This window comes from Rhododendron vialii, chromosome 2a (assembly GCF_030253575.1).
Source record: "Rhododendron vialii isolate Sample 1 chromosome 2a, ASM3025357v1".
In the NCBI taxonomy this organism is placed as follows: Eukaryota; Viridiplantae; Streptophyta; class Magnoliopsida; order Ericales; family Ericaceae; genus Rhododendron; species Rhododendron vialii.
Genome location: NC_080558.1, coordinates 29,158,005 through 29,176,961, shown reverse-complemented (window position 1 = coordinate 29,176,961; position 18,957 = coordinate 29,158,005). Strand labels below are relative to the sequence as shown.

Sequence of the window (18,957 nt, the reverse complement as noted above, 5' to 3'; positions counted from 1 at the left end):
TTCCATTCCGACGATGTAGGCCTCGTACTCGGCTTGATTGTTGGTGACATCGAAATTCAGCTTGAAGGCGAGCGGAATGTGAGCACTGGCGGGCGTGATTAACAACACTCCAATCCCAAATCCCTTCTGGTTAGCAGCCCCGTCAAAATAGAGCGTCCATACTTCCTCGACCACTGTCAACACCTCTTCGTCAGGGAAAGTGAAATCCACGTCTTCCGGGCCATCGATCGGGTGATCAGCCAAAAACTCCGCCATGGCGCGTCCCTTTACAGACTTCTTTGTGACGTGTTGGAGTTCGAACTCAACCAGCAGAAGCAACCAATGTGCTAGCTTATGGGTGAGTGCAGGCTTCTCGAAATAGGATCCATCCGAGAAATCAGTCTCACCGAATAGGCTAGCATGTAGTGTCTAAGCTTTCTGGTAGCCCAAACTAGCGCCCAACATGTCTTCTCCAGAGAGGTATAGCGCTCTTCGGATCCGACCATCTTCTTGCTCAGATAGTATACAGCTTTCTCGACCCCATTGCTTCCTTCCTGTGCTAGCAGACATCCCATGGCGGTTGGAGAGACAGACAGATAAAGAATCAAAGGTCGGCCCGGCGTAGGCGGCATCAGTACAGGCGGGTGTTGCAAATACCTCTGAATAGACTCGAAGGCGGCCTGGCATTTCTCTGTCCATTCGAACGAGACCCCCTTTTTGAGCAAACGGAATAATGGTTCGCAGGTTAGAGTTAGCTTGGAAATGAACCTACTGATGAACTGGACTTTCCCTAGAAAACTTCGCACGCCTTTCTCAGACTTGGGTGGCTCCATTTCAAGGATTGCTTAGATTTTGGAAGGATCCACTTCAATCCCCCTCGCGGTGATCAGGAATCCCAACATTTTGCCTGACGTGACCCCAAATGTGCACTTTTGTGGGTTCAGACGCACGTTGTACTTGCGAAGCCTTTCGAGAAATTGCCTGAGTGATGGAAGATAGTCTTTTTCCTCCTTTGCCTTCACGATCATGTCATCGACGTAGATCTCAACGGTCTTATCGATAAAGTCATGGAACAAGGTCGTCTGGGCCCTTTGAAAAGTACATCCGGCGTTCTTCAACCCAAACGGCATCTTCACATAGCAGTAAGTGCCCCATTCTATGACAAACGTCGTTTTCTCTTGGTCCTCGGGCGCCACAGAGATCTGGTTGTATCCGGAGAATCCGTTGACAAAAGAGAGCAAGGCATGCCCCGCTGTGTTGTCCACAAGCACGTCAATGTGTGGCAAGGGAAAACTGTCTTTGGGGCTTGCCTTGTTTAAGTCCCTGAAGTCGACGCAGACTCGGATCTTTCCATCCTTCTTGGGGACAGGCACGATGTTGGCCACCCATTTGGGGTATTCTGCAACCCTTATGAATCCCGCATCAATCTACTTTGTAACCTCTTCCTTGATCTTCTGAACCCAATCCGGCCTAATCCTGCGGAGTTTCTGTTTGACGGGGACAGCCCCGGGCTCCAACGGGATTCGATGCTGCACTATTTCAGGATCAATGCCGGGCATATCCTTGTGAGACCACGCGAAAACCTCGGGAAATTCTTTGAGAAGCTCGATTGTTCCAGCGTGATTTTTCGGGGACAGATTTGCACCAATCTACATCATGCGGGGGTCATCCTCGTCTTTCAAATTTACAAAAATTACTTCTTCTTTTAGAGGCTGAGCACGGCTTTCGTCTTCCTTTTTGATGAGGGAACGCAACTCAGCCGGGATGTCCCCGTCGAAATCTGTTCCTTCATCGTCCGGGTCGACACAGTTTATGTAGAAGCTAGCAAAGTAGTCGGAAGTAGGATCATGCATTTCATAAAACCCAACAGGGTTGCCAAGTACAACAGACTCAAATTCAAAGTAAAAGCTACGACGTGGAGGGCCAAGAGGCACAAACTCCGACTCTGAGTTAGACTTAGACTTGACAGACTCTATGTCAGATTCAGACTCATCGTCAATGCATGTTAGACGCGGAGTGAAAATGCAGTTATTGAGACTTCCCTGTGCCTTCACGATGAGAGAGGTAGGATCCTCGAGAGCATTTGAGGAGTCGGGCCCGAGCATCAGCACTTCAGCTTCTTCGCCCTTGCCAACCAAACCTACTTGGGAGAACAACATCTTCAGACCCCCTTGATCAAAAGCCTTCGACCAATCAAACTCTTCCTTGGTCTGACCCAGCCGTTTCTCGAATTCCCCTTTGGCAAGCTTCTCTTCGGCCGTCTCCTCATTGGACCAGGTGTCCGCAACAAAGATTTTGAATCCCGGCAGCCAAGTGGAGGTCTCCGGATCCCAAAACGGCTCTATCTGTCCCGAATAAGCAGAGCCTCCTCCCTCTCGCACAAAATAGCTGTCGGGGTTACCAAAAAGGGTTCGAGGTTTTCCCGTGTCTTTCCTCTTTTTGGCGTCTTTGGCCGGCGGAGCGTAGCCCAGGCCAAAGCGGCCTTCGGTGAAAGGAAAAACAGGGAACTCAGCGATCCCTTGTTGGTTGACCCCGAGTCCTAGGCCAGGCATGAATGACATTTTCCTCATCATTTCGAGGACAGTTGAGCTTAAGGTGAAATCATCATCCATGGCGATGGCGAGGACTGAGCCGGATGTGTCGAAAGAGAATCCCCCAAAGTCTGAGTCCTCCTCCCCGTGCATAATGCCCAAGACAGGCGTCCCATCATCCGTGAGCGGGCGGATCCCAGAGTCCGCGCAGATTGTTAAAGTCCCGGTAGGGAGCCCTAGCATGACCTTTTGGTGCAGAGTTGAAGGAACTACCATGATGTCGGCCCTATGGAGCCACGGCCTGCCCAGTAGCAGGTTAAAAGTAGCAGGGACATCGACCACGTGGAATTCTACGTCCATCTCGAAGCCCTCAGCATCCAGTTTCAGAGTTAGAGTTCCTTCCACTATGCGGCAGGTGCTGTCGTACGCCTTGACGGACAGATTGGAGGGCGTTAGGTCACTTTTTGAGAATCCCAAACGGTAGGCAACCCTCATTGGGCAAACGTTGATGGCAGAGCTGTTGTCGATTAGCACGGTTGGCACCCAATGTCCCCGGCACTTGACGGTAATGTGCAGCGAGCGGTTGTGAGTGGTTCTTTCAACGGGCATATCCCTCTCGGTGAATGTGACGGAGTGTTTAGAAAGGAGTGGCAGCACGAGAGCAATCATGGCCTCGGGGGTGATGTCAATGGGCACTGTGAGCTGGGCCAACGCGGAGGATAGCTTTTCACGATGCTCCTTTGATGACGATATCAAACCCCAGATAGAGACAGCGGCCCGAATCCGTTCGAGCTGTTTCAAAATGGCGTCTTCTTCTGGAACCCCATTCGGAAAGAGCGGATCATTCCTCTGAGCAGCGGGAGCGGTGGTTTTCTGGGCTGGCAGGTTGGAAGAGCTTCCAACCTAGAGGTTGGACGGCTGAAACACTCGGCCACTCCTGGTGACGTTGGCCACATCCCACCAAGAAGACGAGTCAATAGAATCCCACAGATCGGACGGTACCTCTTCTAGCTTGCGCTTTCCCTTGTCTGCTGACGCCACTGTTGCGGACGCGTCTGGCCTCAGAGCTGTGTCCCATTCCAAATCCTCCATCACTAGTCCTTCCCAAAAGGTAGGGTCTTGTGCAGCGTCTTCCTCAAATGGCGCCCCCGGGTTAGTGACGAACGGAACGTCCCAAAATCCTCCATCGATAAGAGCAGTGTTGACGGTCCACACCTCGTTCCCCATGTTTAGATCGACGATATTGTTGACGTCCCAAATGTCCGCAGGCGGTGGAGTCTTAACGGTTTCTTCTGCTTCCCAGAGGTCGGCCGGAGGCGCATCCAGGACCATGATTGAGCAGTCATCTCCGGGGGCCGTAATGATAGGGCGAGGCTGCTTCACGGAGACGATGTCGAAAGTGGGGTCAACCTCATGGGCGCAGCGGCCGACCATCCCGGCAATCGTATCCACCAAAGGTAGTACGGCGCCGAGCGGGCGACGGATATTGGGCACAATCTCCCCTTCTTGAAAGTGGTCCCAGTACTCCTCACTGATGTCGTTCTGGTTCAAATCGGCCTCGGGACCCTGACCCATTTGCCATTCATCAGGTTGCGGGTCCCACACGTATTCCTCGGCTTCCACTTCGACTTGGTTTACTTCGGGCTGGTAAAAGAGCGCGAATAAAGAGAGACCATCCAGAGGGTCAACCTGTGCCGCGTTCCATTCTCCTTCCCACTGGTCTAGCCATATTTGATTGACCTGAGGGTGCGCGGGAAACCCCATGTTATACTGGTCGGTTCAATCATTGCAAAGCTCTTCCCACTCCTTGGCTTTGTCCTCCATGGCCCAACCGGCTGCCATCATGTTAATACTCGGCTCAGAGGGGAAAGGTATGACTGGTTAGGGTTGATGGTCGAGGTAATATGGTCGGTGGGGTTGAATATGGTGGAGCTGAGGTTTATCTGGTTCACTTGAGGGTTAGGGTCATGTTTGGGCAAGGAATTGGAGATGACGTTGGGCTTTGTGGGTGGAGTTGGAAGGGTGCCATTGTCCACCAAATCTTGTATCACATGACGGAGGCGATAGCAAGAGTCAGTGTAATGGCCGGGCATTTGGTGATACGCACAGAAAGCGTTGGGGTTATGGCTAAGGGGTGGATTTTGAGGAAGTGGAGTTGGGGCTAGAGGCCTAAGGTGCCCGGTTTTGACTAACTTCTCCAATACCGAGGAAAGAGGTGCCTTGAAATTGGCGAAGTTACGGGGTTGGTTGCGGTTTCGGGGTCTTTGGGGGGTTTGAACTTGGTTGATGTCGACAATGTGGTTGGAGCTCTAGGCAGAGGGGTTGTTAGCAGAGTTTGCATTGGCATAGCTGTTGCCACCGAACAAAGTAGTGCTATTTTCGGTGTATGCACGGGGTTTTGATTTTGAGGCTGAGGTGGATGAGGAATTGTCACTCTTGGGCAGAACACCAGTTTGGAGGGCTTCTTCGATAGCCAGCCCGGAGTCGTAAAAAGTTTCGAAGTTCGCACCCTGAACCAACACAAAGTTTTTGGCAAAGTCCGGCTGCAGATTGCCGGAGATGATGCGGATCTGGTCCTTCTCGCTCGGGCGATCGGGCATGAGAGCGGCCTTGGCTCTCCATCTCTGGATAAAGTCCGCAAAGGACTCCTTTGCGTTCATCTTAGTGGACTCCAACTCCCGGGTGGTCATTTTGAGCTAGGCGTTGTAGCTGTACTGAGCATTGAAGGCCGTGCCAATGTCTTCCCATGTCCGTCTCTTGGAAATGTCGAGCGATAGGAACCACTGGAAGGCTGGACCGGCAAGGGTTTGTGGAAACAGTTGAGCCATGGCATCCTCCCCGACACCATGTAGTTTCATTGCACCATGATAGGCCAACAGGTGAGTTTTCGGATCCCCAGTACCGTCGAACTTTGCGAAGTCGGGCATTTTGAAGTGATCGGGCAACCTGGCGTTCGGGAATGGGCAAAGGCGATCCATGTCCAGCACTCCTGCCCCTTTTCTTTCGGACTTAGCAACTGTTTCTTCCAACTTGGCCATTTTGGCGACCAAAGCTGCCATTTCTGGGCTTGGAGCGGGATTCTTAATCAGTGATTCCTCTTCGGCAATGATTTCCCGTTCTCGCCTTTCGCCACCTTCCCCTCCTGCTAAAAGGGGAAGTCGTTCTTCGATTAGGGTTCGGAGATTGGCCATGGAGGCATCGGCCTGGTCGGCTCTTTGCTGCATGATGGCTAGGTTGTGCTGTAGATCGGCCAATACGGTAGCGAGATTCGGAGGTGGGACATCTGCCATGGTTAGGACTTCTGTTTTAACAAGCTTTGGGGATGCTGGCGGGGACGGAGGGGACTCGTGCAGAGTAGTCGGCGGCGAATCCTCCCGTGACACAGTGCAGGCCAGAGTTTCCGTTGCGGTTGACTGAAAGACAAACCCCAAATCAAACCCTCAAACGGACTCGACGGATGGTCCCAAGTAGGTTTGGCTCTTGATTTCGGAACTCTGCTCTGAGATCGGCATGACTAGACAGCAAAGTATAAGAGCTCAGTGGTAGCCTGCAATCATTTTATTTGCAAGAAACGACAAGAATGGAAAAATGATTACGCCAACGTCGTCGGTGTCCTCCTAGACTCTAGAACTAGAGAGTCTGTCTTACGACACTCGGACAGTTGCAATGGAATCCTCGGATTTTCTTTTCGACGGTGTATCCTTGATTGAATCGAATGCTTTCTAAGAGATGCCAAAACAGCCTAAGCCTTTGGCCTTCACCCTTCTCGAAGTTTCAAAGTTTGATCTCGGAACAACTCGGTGCAGATGGCGTGATACTATAACCGAAGTGGCGTAAGCAGCACTGTGCCGGAGCCTGAGCGGTGTAAGTGTTTAGCACTTTTAACCTGAGTGGTGTAAGCATCACGACATTCTCTCCGTTGTTCCTAGTTTTTTTTTTTCGGTTTGAAACCTCGATGGGGTTTTGGGCAAAGACTTAGAAAGTGTTGATTTCCCAAAGTCTCATTGATTAAGGACTTGAAAATTTTGGCAATGTGCAACATCGAGATGCATGACTCGTCATTGGTCCAAGGCAACGTCAAAGGGACGCGAGACAGACTCGACGAAAGACATCCTAGAAGCCGCCCTAGCATGCTCCTACGCAACTCGGTCATGAATGTATGTACAGGCATGCGATATGGAAAGCAGTAACACATAGATAGGATATGGGGGTTAGATACAAATAGTCCTACCCTGCGGGTTCCTGTCTTAGGTTGAAAGGTTCTAGTGCTTTGTAAGCGCTGTAGAGGCCGGTTTTGGCTTAAGGGGTTCTTCTGACTAGAGCCGCGATATACCTCCCATTGCAACGCGTAGAGTAGAGCAATGGTCGAACGGTAGCACGACTCATCATCGTCCAAGGTTGTTGGGCGTTCGAGGACCCCGGGCTCCAATAAATTGTGCCGGTTACCCAAAACACCTCAACGGGGCTGACCAACCATCGATGCGAACAGAGAATGCCGAAGAATGATTCGACGAGAGAGAAATGCAACGTTTTGAAAAAAAATGCCTTTGGAAGTTTGGCTCACTTTTATTAATTAATACTTGGCAAAAATTACACAAGTGAACAATAGTAAAAGCCCCAGTTTGGATTGGTCGGATGCTGAGATCCTGTTACATTACCATTCCGTTCTTCAGCAGCACAGAGCGTACTGTTTTGACAAGCTTTTGAAAAATTGTTCATTTATGTATTAATCGCCAAATACAAATCAATGCAATGAGACTCCCCAGCAAAGTCGCCACTGTGGGCACGCGCCCCAAAAATTTTCCTTATTTCGTAAAAATAAGGGGTGCGGCCCTCTTCGAAATGCGCGGAGAAAAGCCTTGATTCAGAGTCGCCATTCGGGTTTTAGCGGTGAAAACACCCAAGGAACCGAACTCGAAAACGTTTATCACGTTTGTTTGATTTTGAAAAAGGCTTGTAGACTGGTCCGTCGTCACCTTCGATATTTGAGGTTCGGGAGCCAGGTTACGAGAGGGGAAGGGTTTTATGGCACCCCTCTCGCCCAATCCAGAGATCGGTCTCTACTCGGGCATTTTGTAAAAAAAAACATTTGCACTTTTTCTCTCATTTGATCATTTTTTAGCCAGTTAGGGCGAGGGAACAGTTAATGGGGGTTTAAAACTGTAGCAAGTTGCAATTAGGTGACAAAATGCTTTATGAATGACTTGCTCGCAATGATAAATATAGATTGAAAACAAGCACTGGGCAACCCGATTGAATTGAAGTACCCTGCCCTGAAGGAACATGAGCAGGATCCACACCAGCATGCACTGGCCGAGCCACTGCATGCTGGTACAACCTGCGCACGCCACATCTAGACTGGCGTACTCCACTTATTAGGTTTCACAGTCTTTGTTTGCAACCCTCTGGGCTCTGGAAAGGGACCAGCGCACACCCAGGGAAAACCACGCAGTTTAATAGAACAAAATATACATGGTTACAGATAGATGAAATGACTGAAAGCCATAAAAATAGACAGGAAACCCCATAAATAGAGTGGGGAAATAGCAAGAGGCCAAGATCAAAGAGAGATACAAGGGCCAGCCACTGGACAATGGACAATACTGCCGTACGCCAGTGCTTAGACACCGTACGCCAGTTTGTCTTTGGGTCCAGCGCTTGGCTTTGCATCATCTGGGCTCTGGAACATGACCAGAAGGATCCCAGAGGCCTTTTAGAACAGATAAGGAGCGAACAGTAACTACTGCAGCTAAGCAGTTCTAGATACAGAAAGCAGTAAACTGATTATTTAGCATGGAAGAGTGATTGACAGAAAGATAACATAACAGAAATGGTGATCCCTGATCCCCACGCCAGTAGTGCTCGTTCTGCCATGACTGGCGTATGACATATGGTTACTGGCGTGCGCCATGTGTCACCTCATACGATTGTTGTATTTTACTAGTTTAAGGCCAGGACTAGTATTGTTTACTAGCCCGAGCCTTACTGGTCCCCCTCAGGGGCTGAAAACAGAAAGGAATACAAAGGTGATATACCTTTTGGGTGTTGAGGTTTGAAGGTGGTTTTGAGCCTAAAGGTTGAAGATGGATGCTGTATGGTGACTGGATATCAGTGGGGGTATATGGAAGTGGGTTGCTTTCCTTTCTCTTTCAATGGAAGAAGAGAGATAAAGAGCAAGAAGAGAGGGATGAAGAGAGAGCTTTTCCTTCTTAATGAGGCTAACCCCTTGCAAATGAATGCAATGGGGGGTATTTATAGAGGAGAGAGGGCCTGAGATCAGGGCTGATCAGCTGGGGTTAAGGGCTTGTTTGGCTAGTTGGATCAACAATGGAGCCTCCCATGCATTAAATGCATGGGACTTGCCTTGATGGGGGGTGTAGGAGAGAAGGGGGACGGGCCTGGACGATATAATCATCAGGGGCTACTGTGGCCGACGTCAGGGTGGCACAAAAGTCTCGTCCATGTGGCTGAATAAAGTTGATTTGACTGGCGTGCGCCACATTTGGACTGGCGTGCGCCAGTAAAAACTGGGTCAACGGCCGATGACTGACACGTGGCAGATAACTGGCGTACGTCATAAACGTACTGGCGTCAGCCGGTTGAGTTTTGCTGGGGCTGTTTGGCTCTGGTTTGAAGGGTTTGAAAGGGGTTTGAAAGAGGTTCGGGACGCTTAAAACTCAAACACACCATTATCCTCAGACTGTTCTCGACCAAAATCATCATTGGAGAAATAAAAGATCGACAAATAACGTTATCTGGACAGTCCAGAATGGGGTGTCTACAGGTATATTATGGAGTTGGATGATCTTGTTAGATTCATGCTTACTTTAGTCTTACCGCGGAGTTTATGCATGAGAACGAGACACGGAAATCAAGAAAGTAGAAACATGACGCCTAGGGTGTGTTAATGACTAGGTGTGTTTTGAAAAGGAGAAAAAGTTTTGAAACCCCAATGTGGCTGGACTTGCCCATTGTGGGAATGTGTGTGTGTGTTCCAATGGGAATCCGGGAAAAGCGGAACCATTGTGAGGTTGTGTGTGTTCCAATGAGAATCTAGAAAAAGCGGAACCATTGTGAGGTTGTGTGCGTTCCCATGGGAACCCGGACCGGCGGAACCATGGTGAGGTATGGCTTGGTTATCCGCGGAAATGAGCCAATGCAAGATTTTGTGTGCCAAAGGGAACCCGGTGCGGCGGAACCATTGTGAGGATACTCGGGAACCCGGAACGGCGGAACCGAGGTTGGGTGTGTTAAACAAATGATTTTGGTATGTGAAAATGTTGACACGGTCTACGATGAGTCACGTAGGAGAAACTCAGAAAATCTTGGACACCAACGATAGTTGATTAACGAATATGGATGTGTCGTTGTTAGCGGTGTTTACATGTATCATGTGGAAATCGAAGATTGTATAACCTGTTGTTTGTAAGTTATGGGTTAGCGGGTATGGGATTGTTCTGCTGAGCTTTTGTAGCTCATGGTGTTACCTTTGGTGACCCTGATATATTATATCGGTGGTGACACTAGTATAATGTGTCAGACCTTGTAGATGTTCAAGACGAACAGTTCACCGTGGAAGCTTTTGGAGCAGAGGAGCTTGCTAGGATGGAAGAGCAAGCAGAGTAGTATTAGGAACCCTAGTTTCCTTCCTTGTTGAATAAATGTACCCTTTACTTATGGTGTACTTAGGGGTTACTGACTGCACCAAATCTGCTTGCGTTAGCCCCATTTTCTTAAATGCATCGTAATACAGCACTTCGGTGCAACTCCCTGAATCCACTAGGATTCTTTCCATGTCATATTCCCCAACTCGTAGGGTTATGACTAAAGCATCATTGTGGGGTACCTGGACTCCTTCCAGATCCTCATCCGTGAAACTATGCCCTCGTTGCATATTTCTTTTTTAGGCCCTCTTTTCTTTCCCAACCGCATCACATGTTGGTCGTGTTTGATCTGTCTTTAGAGTAATCTCACCTCATTCCTCGTATAAGGCTCGGCCAATCCATGTATCATATGGATTGTACCCTTTGGATTCTGCTCGTAATCCAATTCCATTGCTCTTTCTTTATCCTTGGGATCTTCCTGGATAAATTCCTTGAGATAACCTCGCGAGACCAGATCATCAAGGTGCCTTTTAAACATCTCACAATCCTCAGTCATATGGCCCCAATCTTTATGGTAGCTGCAGTGCTGATTTGTTGCACGTTTCGTATTTTTATCTCCACCTAGACTTAGGGGCCATTTGAAGTAAGGCTGATTCTTTATTCAATAAAGAATCCTATAGATGGGCTTCTTCCAAACCGTGGTAATAGAAAAGAAAGATTTGAGATCAGGTGGTTGTTTGTACAACTCTCTCTTAGCCTGCCCATAGTCTTTCCTCTCTTGATAGGTTTTGGGCTTTGGCTTATCTGGTTTCTTTGCAGGGCCTTTGACTTGCTCGGCAACTACCTTGCCATCTTCCCAGAGTGTGTCATCCTCGTTCCTGGCATGCTACTCTATCTGTTCCATTAGCTTTGCTAGTGTTCCCACTGGACTCATGTTCAAGGACTTACGCAGTTCTCCCCGAACAGGCAACCCGATTTTGAACGTGGCTATTGCATATTCCTTACTGCAACCTTCCATCTCATTGAAAGTCTACCAGTATTTCTTTGCATAGCTCCTGATTGGCTCATCCTCACCTTGTTTCATAAATGAGAGGCTCTCAAAAGTTTTGGGAGCTCTTCTGCTTGTTAAGAACCGAGCAGTGAATTCTTCAGCCAATTGCACCCATGTTCAGATTAAGCGTGGTCCCAACTTATGGAACCAAGACAAAGCTACCTTCCCCAAACTTGATGGGAACATCTTCCACATAATTGCATCATCTCCCTCATGCATAAACATTGCCTGCTAATAGTGCTGTATGTGTGCCACGGGATCAGCATATGTTTCGTAGATGATGAATGTTCCGTGTTTCACTTTACTCGGCAACCTAGCCTCTTGTAACTTTCTTGCAAAAGGGGTGGATGCAATATTCCTCAGTGCTTTTCGTGCTGCTTCTCGTGCAGTCATAGTTTCATCTTCTAGTCCCTTCATTTTGTTGGGTCTAGTCCTTTCCCAATCGGAATCAGGTCTCTCGTACCTATCCCTATGATGTTTCCTAGTCCCATCCTCCTCAGGGGTAGAACTTCATCCCCTGCTTCTCCTCCTTCTTGGAGAAGCCCTTCTTCATTCTGGTGTTCGGCTCTTGCTCTTGCTCCTCTCTTTTCGAGAAGAAGCTTTGTGTCGCCTTGGGGATGGACTTCTGCTTCTGCTCTTTTTTCCTCGTGAAGGGACTTTTCTGTATTTTACCATAGCATACCCGTTGTCCCTGGAATTTCTTTGAGACAGTCCGGAGTCCTCCAGGTGTTCCCGGATCCCCTCTAGCTCCTTGATCTCATGCTCTCATTTTTTAATCAGACGAGCATACTCCTTGATTTCTTGCCTCTTTTTATCGAGGACATCTTTGCTGTAGTGCACACTCCTGGAGCGTGCAACCGATTCTACCCTTCGGTGGGATTTACTCATTCTCGTGGATCTTGAAGCTGTCCCTCCGTCTCTATTCTTAGAGTTGTCATGAACAGTAAGGGGGCGGCCCTTACTCGTGGTCCTCCTGTGTCCGCCTTCAGGCTTTCTCGGAGCCCTAGGCGGAGATTTATCCCCACCTCCATCTAGCAAACTTTTTGGATCATAGGGTGCTGCTGGATCTATTTCCACCATGGTCGTTTTTTCTAAGGGAACTCTTTCGCTTCCCACAGACGGCGCCAATTGTAGGGGGATGAAAACAATTGGTGTTTCGAGCAGCACCAGATTGCAACAGCTACTCATGCCTCTTCACTGGAACCCTAGTTCGTTGCCTGAACCCTAATCTGCAAAACAGACAAGGGGTGAGCGCACCTTGGCCCCTCGTGGCAAAGGCCCTCCGATGCCTAAGTTAGTATCACGTACTAGCAGAAGAACCCTAATTTTCAGTAGGTAGACCGTATGAATGTAACGTATGGCGTACCTTTTACCTCTAGGTTTACCTCATATTTATAGATTCATGGATGCTTGCTGCCCAAGTATCCGTGTTACCCTAGGTTCCCTACCTCGTATAGGAAACCAGAATATCGTGGATTCTCGTTCCCTTATCAGTTCATTACCTTAGTTCATTAAGGACTCTTTTCCAGAGCAGGCAGAACATCCCACTCTCGTTGGGTATCCTTTCTAGATCCTATATTCTCGAGATCTCATTCCTTAACAGAATAACACTGCTTCTGGACCCTTCTAGAGCGTTCTTCCTTCTTTAGCACTTGACTAGAGTTCTTTCCTTGTTCGGCTATCTCATTGCCGAACAGGTTGCCTGGGCTAGCTACTTCACATGTAACTAGTCCTGCAATAACATTTGGACAAATGCCATTGTATATCTCTATCTGCCGAACAGATAGCTTGGACCAATGACTTCTCATGCCACTTGTCCATATCGCCGATCACCGCTCATGGTGGTTCATATCATTGTATTTTTTCCGTGATCCCTCGTACCACGTGTTCGGCCGTTTAGTTGTACCTGTTCGGGAATACCTCCCTACATTACCATCACTCCTTGCTTTCCAGAGGAGCTAGACAACCGCAAGGATTTGAAGTACAAAATCCTCAAAAATTCCTTTCAAAAACAAAACCCCTATTTTTGGAACTACAAAACCAGTGTTTGATTTCTCAAACACTTAATCTCTCAAAAGATAATAGAATTTGTAGCTCACAATTACAACACTCCTCAAAGAGTAGATATAACAATTTTGCTCACAATCAAAGTAATTGTATGAAAAATGAAGTGTGGGAGAGAATGAAAAATTGCTCTTGTAATGCTCTGTGTATTTTCTCTGCAGTAGCTTGGTGGTTCTGTATCTTGCAGCTGATGAACCTCTTCCATTATATAGCTTGAATATTTGGACCATTGAAATTTTGTCCGTTGAGATGCAAATCTCATTTATGTTGATATTGATCTTTATTTATTGCTAGTGACCGTTGAGCCATAAAATCTACGCATGCAGAAATATTGTCTTCCTTGAATGTAGTAGAAAAAGTTGAGCCGTATTCTGCAACATTCAGGAGTATTAACTCCCATGTGCCCAAGTCAACAAAGGTAGGAAGAAAACACAACTGGAGGTCCTCTCTGCTCAAATAGGTCGGCCACTTGTCCAACTGATAGCAACTAAGATATGTTGTCCACTTCAATGAATTGATATGACCTTAGGGAAATAGGTTCTGATATTAAAGTGTGGGAGCCAAAGCAATATTTTAGAGTTAATAAATACATCGACCAAGAATTAGATTAAATAAGGGGAATCAACATGGGCCATGATAAAAACATCATACAAACGAGCTTAAGTTTAAACGCACATTTTGGCTTATAAAAATAATTTTCTTCAGGGGCTAGAAAAATAACTTTTTACATAACATATATTTTTCATGGGCTTGAAACATATGTGAAGGTCTTCCATAAGCTTTTAAGAAGTCAATTTTGCTATTAAACATAATCAAAATCAAGTATTTCTAACAATTGGGTCTCCCACGTGGCCTCCTTGTCTTAAGAGGAAGAATTAGAGAAAGACTAATAGCAGAATTTTCAGACACTTGGGCAACTTAAGAGTAGAAATAGGAACAGGATGTATAGGACAATTGTATGAGAATTGGAAAGCATCAACAGTGTATAATGGATCAATATAATTGGATACATCTATGCCATTCTTCTAAAGAACTGTGACTGAATGCACACAAGGGAAACCATAGAGCTGCCAATGACAACATGTGCATGTCATGTTTCTTATGTCAACCACAGTAGCTGGTAATGAAGACACTTCAAAAACCTCATCACTTGATCCAAACACAGTCCATCCTCGTCCTTTATTAAAGAACTCTCTAAATTTCGCATCAATTTCAGGACACAAAACACTGTTCCACTTCCTTGATAACTGTTTCCTTTCAAACATTTGAGTCATGATTTGAACCTTGATCTTATCAACACATTTAAGGACTGGCAACTTTTAAGCTTCAAGAATCCAGTTGTTGAAAGACTCTATAGCATTTGAGGTCATTTCCCCATATCGTTTACCTCGGAAATATGCATTTGCCCAATGATACAACGGAATAGAAGCAACAAACTCTTTAGCTCTATCTCCACCGACCTCAAACAATTCATTTACACAATTTTCAAAATCTAATACTGTAGGTGCTAGAGCACAATCATTGAAGAGATTCACTACTCGTTCTCGAAAACCATTTGGAACTCGTCCTGACGTCATATCCCTCAAGCTACCCTTCAAATGCTGCATATAATAAGCATGATAGCCATTTGAGAAAATTTGGCACATGCCTCACAAGACTAGTATGGCGATCTGTTATAAAAGTAAGTTCACGAGCTGACATAATAGATCTCAACTTTAACAAAAACCAAAGCCAATTATCATCAGTCTCAGAATCAACAACACCATAAGCAACCGAAAATAAGCCTACACCACAAAAAACAATAGATAATAGTATCTTAGCAATAATAGTCTCTATATCTACCGGAATAAAACAAGAGATAACGGTATCTCAATAAAAACAGTCTCTACCTACCAGAATAAACCAATAGATAATGGTATCTTAACAAAAATAGCCTCTATATCTACCAGAATAAAGCAATACACATAATACTATCTTAGCCAATAATCACAAAACTAGAAAGAGATAACAGTATCTCAGACAATATAGTTCACAAATAAAAGTGAGAGATAACTCTATCTCAATATAAACATTCTTTGTATTTGAAAAACAAAAAAATTGACCGTTATCATCATCCTTCCCAATGGCTGCGAGCAAATATCCCTTAGATCTTCCCTTCAAAAAGTACCATTAAGACACAAAAAAGGCCGACAATAGTTGAATCCTTTGATGCATGCATTGAATGCCACAAATAACCTTCGAAATCGATTATCTTCATAGCATTTAACGTCCACAACACTACCAGGATTTTTCTCCTTTGCTACCTCCGCATACAATCGAATTTTTTCAAATGACGATGCATAATCACCATTAGTTTCATTGTTTGACTTCTTAACACCCAATCACACATGGTGATAAACGATTGTAGTACCATATCGTTGACTGAAGAATCTAACAGCATCTATAGGCGCATACGACGCCTTTGAACGAACTTTGTCAAGAACTTCTTCTGCAACAAGCTCCTTGATACCAAACCATTCCACTTGTTAGAAATACTTCCAATAAGATCCTCAAATTGATAACCCTCTGTCTGTATAATGTTCAAATTAAATTTAGAATTATGAAATAATGAGAAAGATAATGTGGAGAATGTGATTTGGGTTGAATGTGATAGAATTTGAAAGTTTGGGGTGTGAGTGTTAGGCATATGTGTATGAGTGTGTTTATATATGTAGGGGTGTGTGGGTAGAGAATCAATTTCTCATTTCCCTTCTCTCTCTACTCTCACGTCTCTCTCTCTCTCAGTCCTCTATCTCTCACTTGGCCCTCTATCTCTCTCAAAATCAAGCCTATAAACTCGAGACCCACGAAGATTAACATTCATTCCACCTTCCACACGCGATTTAGAGCTCGTATTTTTGTTGGGTTTTGCTCGGAGAGGAGTATTCGGTTGATTCAAGATTTTCGGAGCTAGGGCTTGCTTGATTGAGCTTGGATTTCTCACTTCTATTATGTGTTTATGTGTTGATTTGGTGTTTGAATCGTGCCCTAGATCGTTGCTTTCGTTGTAAGAAATGTTCTGGTGGAGTTTGAAAATTGTGCACTGAAAACCTAGGTCCTACCGGTAGGAGTTTTGCCCCTACCGGTAGAAAAAGCTGTCCAGTAATGCCATTTTCGTGAAAATTTTGGTTTCCTACCGGTAGGAGAATGTGTCCTACCGGTAGGGAATGAAAAATCTGCATTTTTGGAAAAACTTCGAACAAGCATAACTTTTTCATCCGAACTCCGTTTTGGGCAAATTTTATATCGAAATTCATGTACCAGAAATCTACTATCCAGTGGTGGTGGTCTCATCTCGTAATTCTTAACCAATAAGGTTTGGTAGCCAAAATAAAATAGATACGTTCGTATATGTTGGGAAATCCCTTTCCTTAGAATCATGTGGGTGAGACACGGATGTTCTTAGGTCCTCCCGAGTACTTTATTGAATGGTTTGATGAGGCTAGTGGTATACTTAAGGCTTTGTAGTGGTTGTTGGGTTCCATACGAGTCTTTTGACACCAAAATGAGATTTTGGAGAACATAACGAATATAGGTGGGCGAAGGTTGTGTGTGCTAACTTGCGAGGTGAAAGATGAACACGTGGAACACTTCGTTACATTGAACAACGCGAGGTGTAAATATGAGAGACATTCCCTCACGATTGATGTGTGGTACATCTCTTGTGTAGTTTGTACGGTTTAAAGTGTTGCTATGACGTCACGCTTAGGTAACCGCCTCGGGTGACATCATAGATGACGCACCGAATAAGACGGTTACGAAGCACATGGCCAGACTTGGCCTAGATGATTCTTTTCGCCACGTGTCGCTCTTGGTCCCCTCTTGGTGTGCTACACCCTTTTAAGAGACCTTAACGGAATGCTTGTACTTCGGTAATAACCGAAGCGCCAACAGGAGACTTGATACCGAGCGAGTAAAGAGGAGAATATACACTGTCCCGCCTAATATGAGACTTCGGTTAATGGTGGTCCGGTTACACCACCGAGGTCCTCACCGAGGCCCCCACAATAGCCCCTCAAGGCCCTGGAGCCTTATACCCCTACTTCAGGGTCTTGACCTCATCATACGAAATATCAGACCTCGGACCTTTTCTTAGAGAGCCACCGGAGAGTAAGCCTGCCTCGGTAGATCCCATCCTGCATGTGTCAGAGACGAGAGCCACGTGTCAGCAATTGCCGAGGTCTCAGGATAGAAAGGCTGTCTCGGCACGTGCCATGTCAGTTGATTGGTATGAAACGTCGCTTCGGTGACACGCGTCATTACGCCTAAGGTCTGAAAATCCGGCACCTGTCCTCGGTGCAGGGTCCTTGATACTAGCCGTCCGATGATAACACGTGTTGATGATCTAACGGCTCGGTGCACGACGCCTCGTTTCCCGCGTAGCTCTCCATCTCTCCCATTATAAATAGGAGAGACAGAGATGAGATCGTCACCTTTTCCTCCGCTTCTGAAGTTGAACTGCCGCCGCCATCTGTTTCCAGCTTTCAATCGAGATTTCGAGCGTTTTGGCTGGGAGGTCTTATACAAACTTGAGGTATGTTGATCTCCTTGCTTTAATCTTCATGTTTTGACCATTCTTTTTGAGTTTCTCGCCATTTTCTGTGTACATTCTGGCTGAGCAACCGCTCGCCTCCGTCTGGTATAGGGCGGCGCTGGGCTTCTCCGGCGCTGGTCATGCTTTTTATCGAGGTCTAAACTCATATCCCGAGACCTAGATTCATCCCGAGGCCAAAACTCATCCCGAGACCTAGATTCATCTTGATCCCAAGGGAATGGATTTCTGAACCTCAAATTCTTATCGAGAGAGAAGCGCCTTCATAGGAACTGATTGCCCGAGGATTCCGAGGAGCGATGACCATTCCACACCGAGCGTTAGACCTTGATTTTTCCCTGAGCATATAGCTAACGGGTTTTTTTTAGTCTTTTCCTTGGTTAGGCAGAAGCGAATGGTCATCGAGCTCTCTTCGGAGAGTTCCAGTAGTTCAGGCTCTTCTCCCATCGAAATTCCCGAGGATATTCGCCAGACACTTCGGGAGAGGGCATTCTTTCGGACTCCAATCGACTGCATTGAACCATTCGAACCCTCGAGACTTCCTCGTGCGGTGACGACGTTTGACTCCCAAGAGATGGAAGCCCCAAGTACCTCGAACCAAGGCCCGGGTCCATTCGCAGATGCCCCCGAGGAGGTAAGGGGACGCAGGAGGGCGATGAGGCCATGCCCATACCGAAACCAATATTTTGATGGCTCCTCGGCTTCTTATGCTGAATTCAAGAGGGCGTACAACGTTCCTCATGACATTGACGTTTGAATTTTACCGAACAGTGACCCCAAAGACCTTCCACACCGGGAGGGAGCGCTGATCTTCCCCTTGATGGCTATCATCGAGGGGGGCATTAGATTCCCCCTTCATCAGTTCGTCTGAAGGGTTCTCCGAGGACTCTCTCTCACGTCTTCTCAGCTCATGGTGAACTCCTACCGGATTATCACGAGCATTATAGAGCTGAGGAGGCAATACAACCTCACGTTCGGACTCGAGGAACTCTTCGATGTGTACCTGGTGGGAGTTAACCGAGAGAGTGATCGATATTATCTTTCCTGTAGGACGGGATACGACACATTCCTTATCGACCATCTTCCCGACTCAGAAGAATGGGCGAGTATTTATGTATCGGTTACCGGGAACTTTAT

General features: G+C 46.6%; 1 protein-coding gene across 1 annotated transcript; it reads right to left on the bottom strand.

The window, feature by feature from the left end:
• Positions 1–14,548: 14,548 nt before the first annotated feature.
• LOC131317389 (uncharacterized) lies at positions 14,549–18,434 on the bottom strand. The gene is made up of 8 exons (XM_058346945.1): positions 18,342–18,434; positions 17,348–17,404; positions 15,739–15,798; positions 15,497–15,595; positions 15,332–15,383; positions 15,133–15,171; positions 14,883–15,013; positions 14,549–14,830 (listed from the first exon to the last, which is right to left on the bottom strand). The coding sequence occupies exons 1-8, from the start codon at positions 18,432–18,434 to the stop codon at positions 14,549–14,551; spliced, it is 813 nt and encodes a 270-aa protein (XP_058202928.1).
• Between the last annotated feature and the right edge of the window lie 523 nt (positions 18,435–18,957).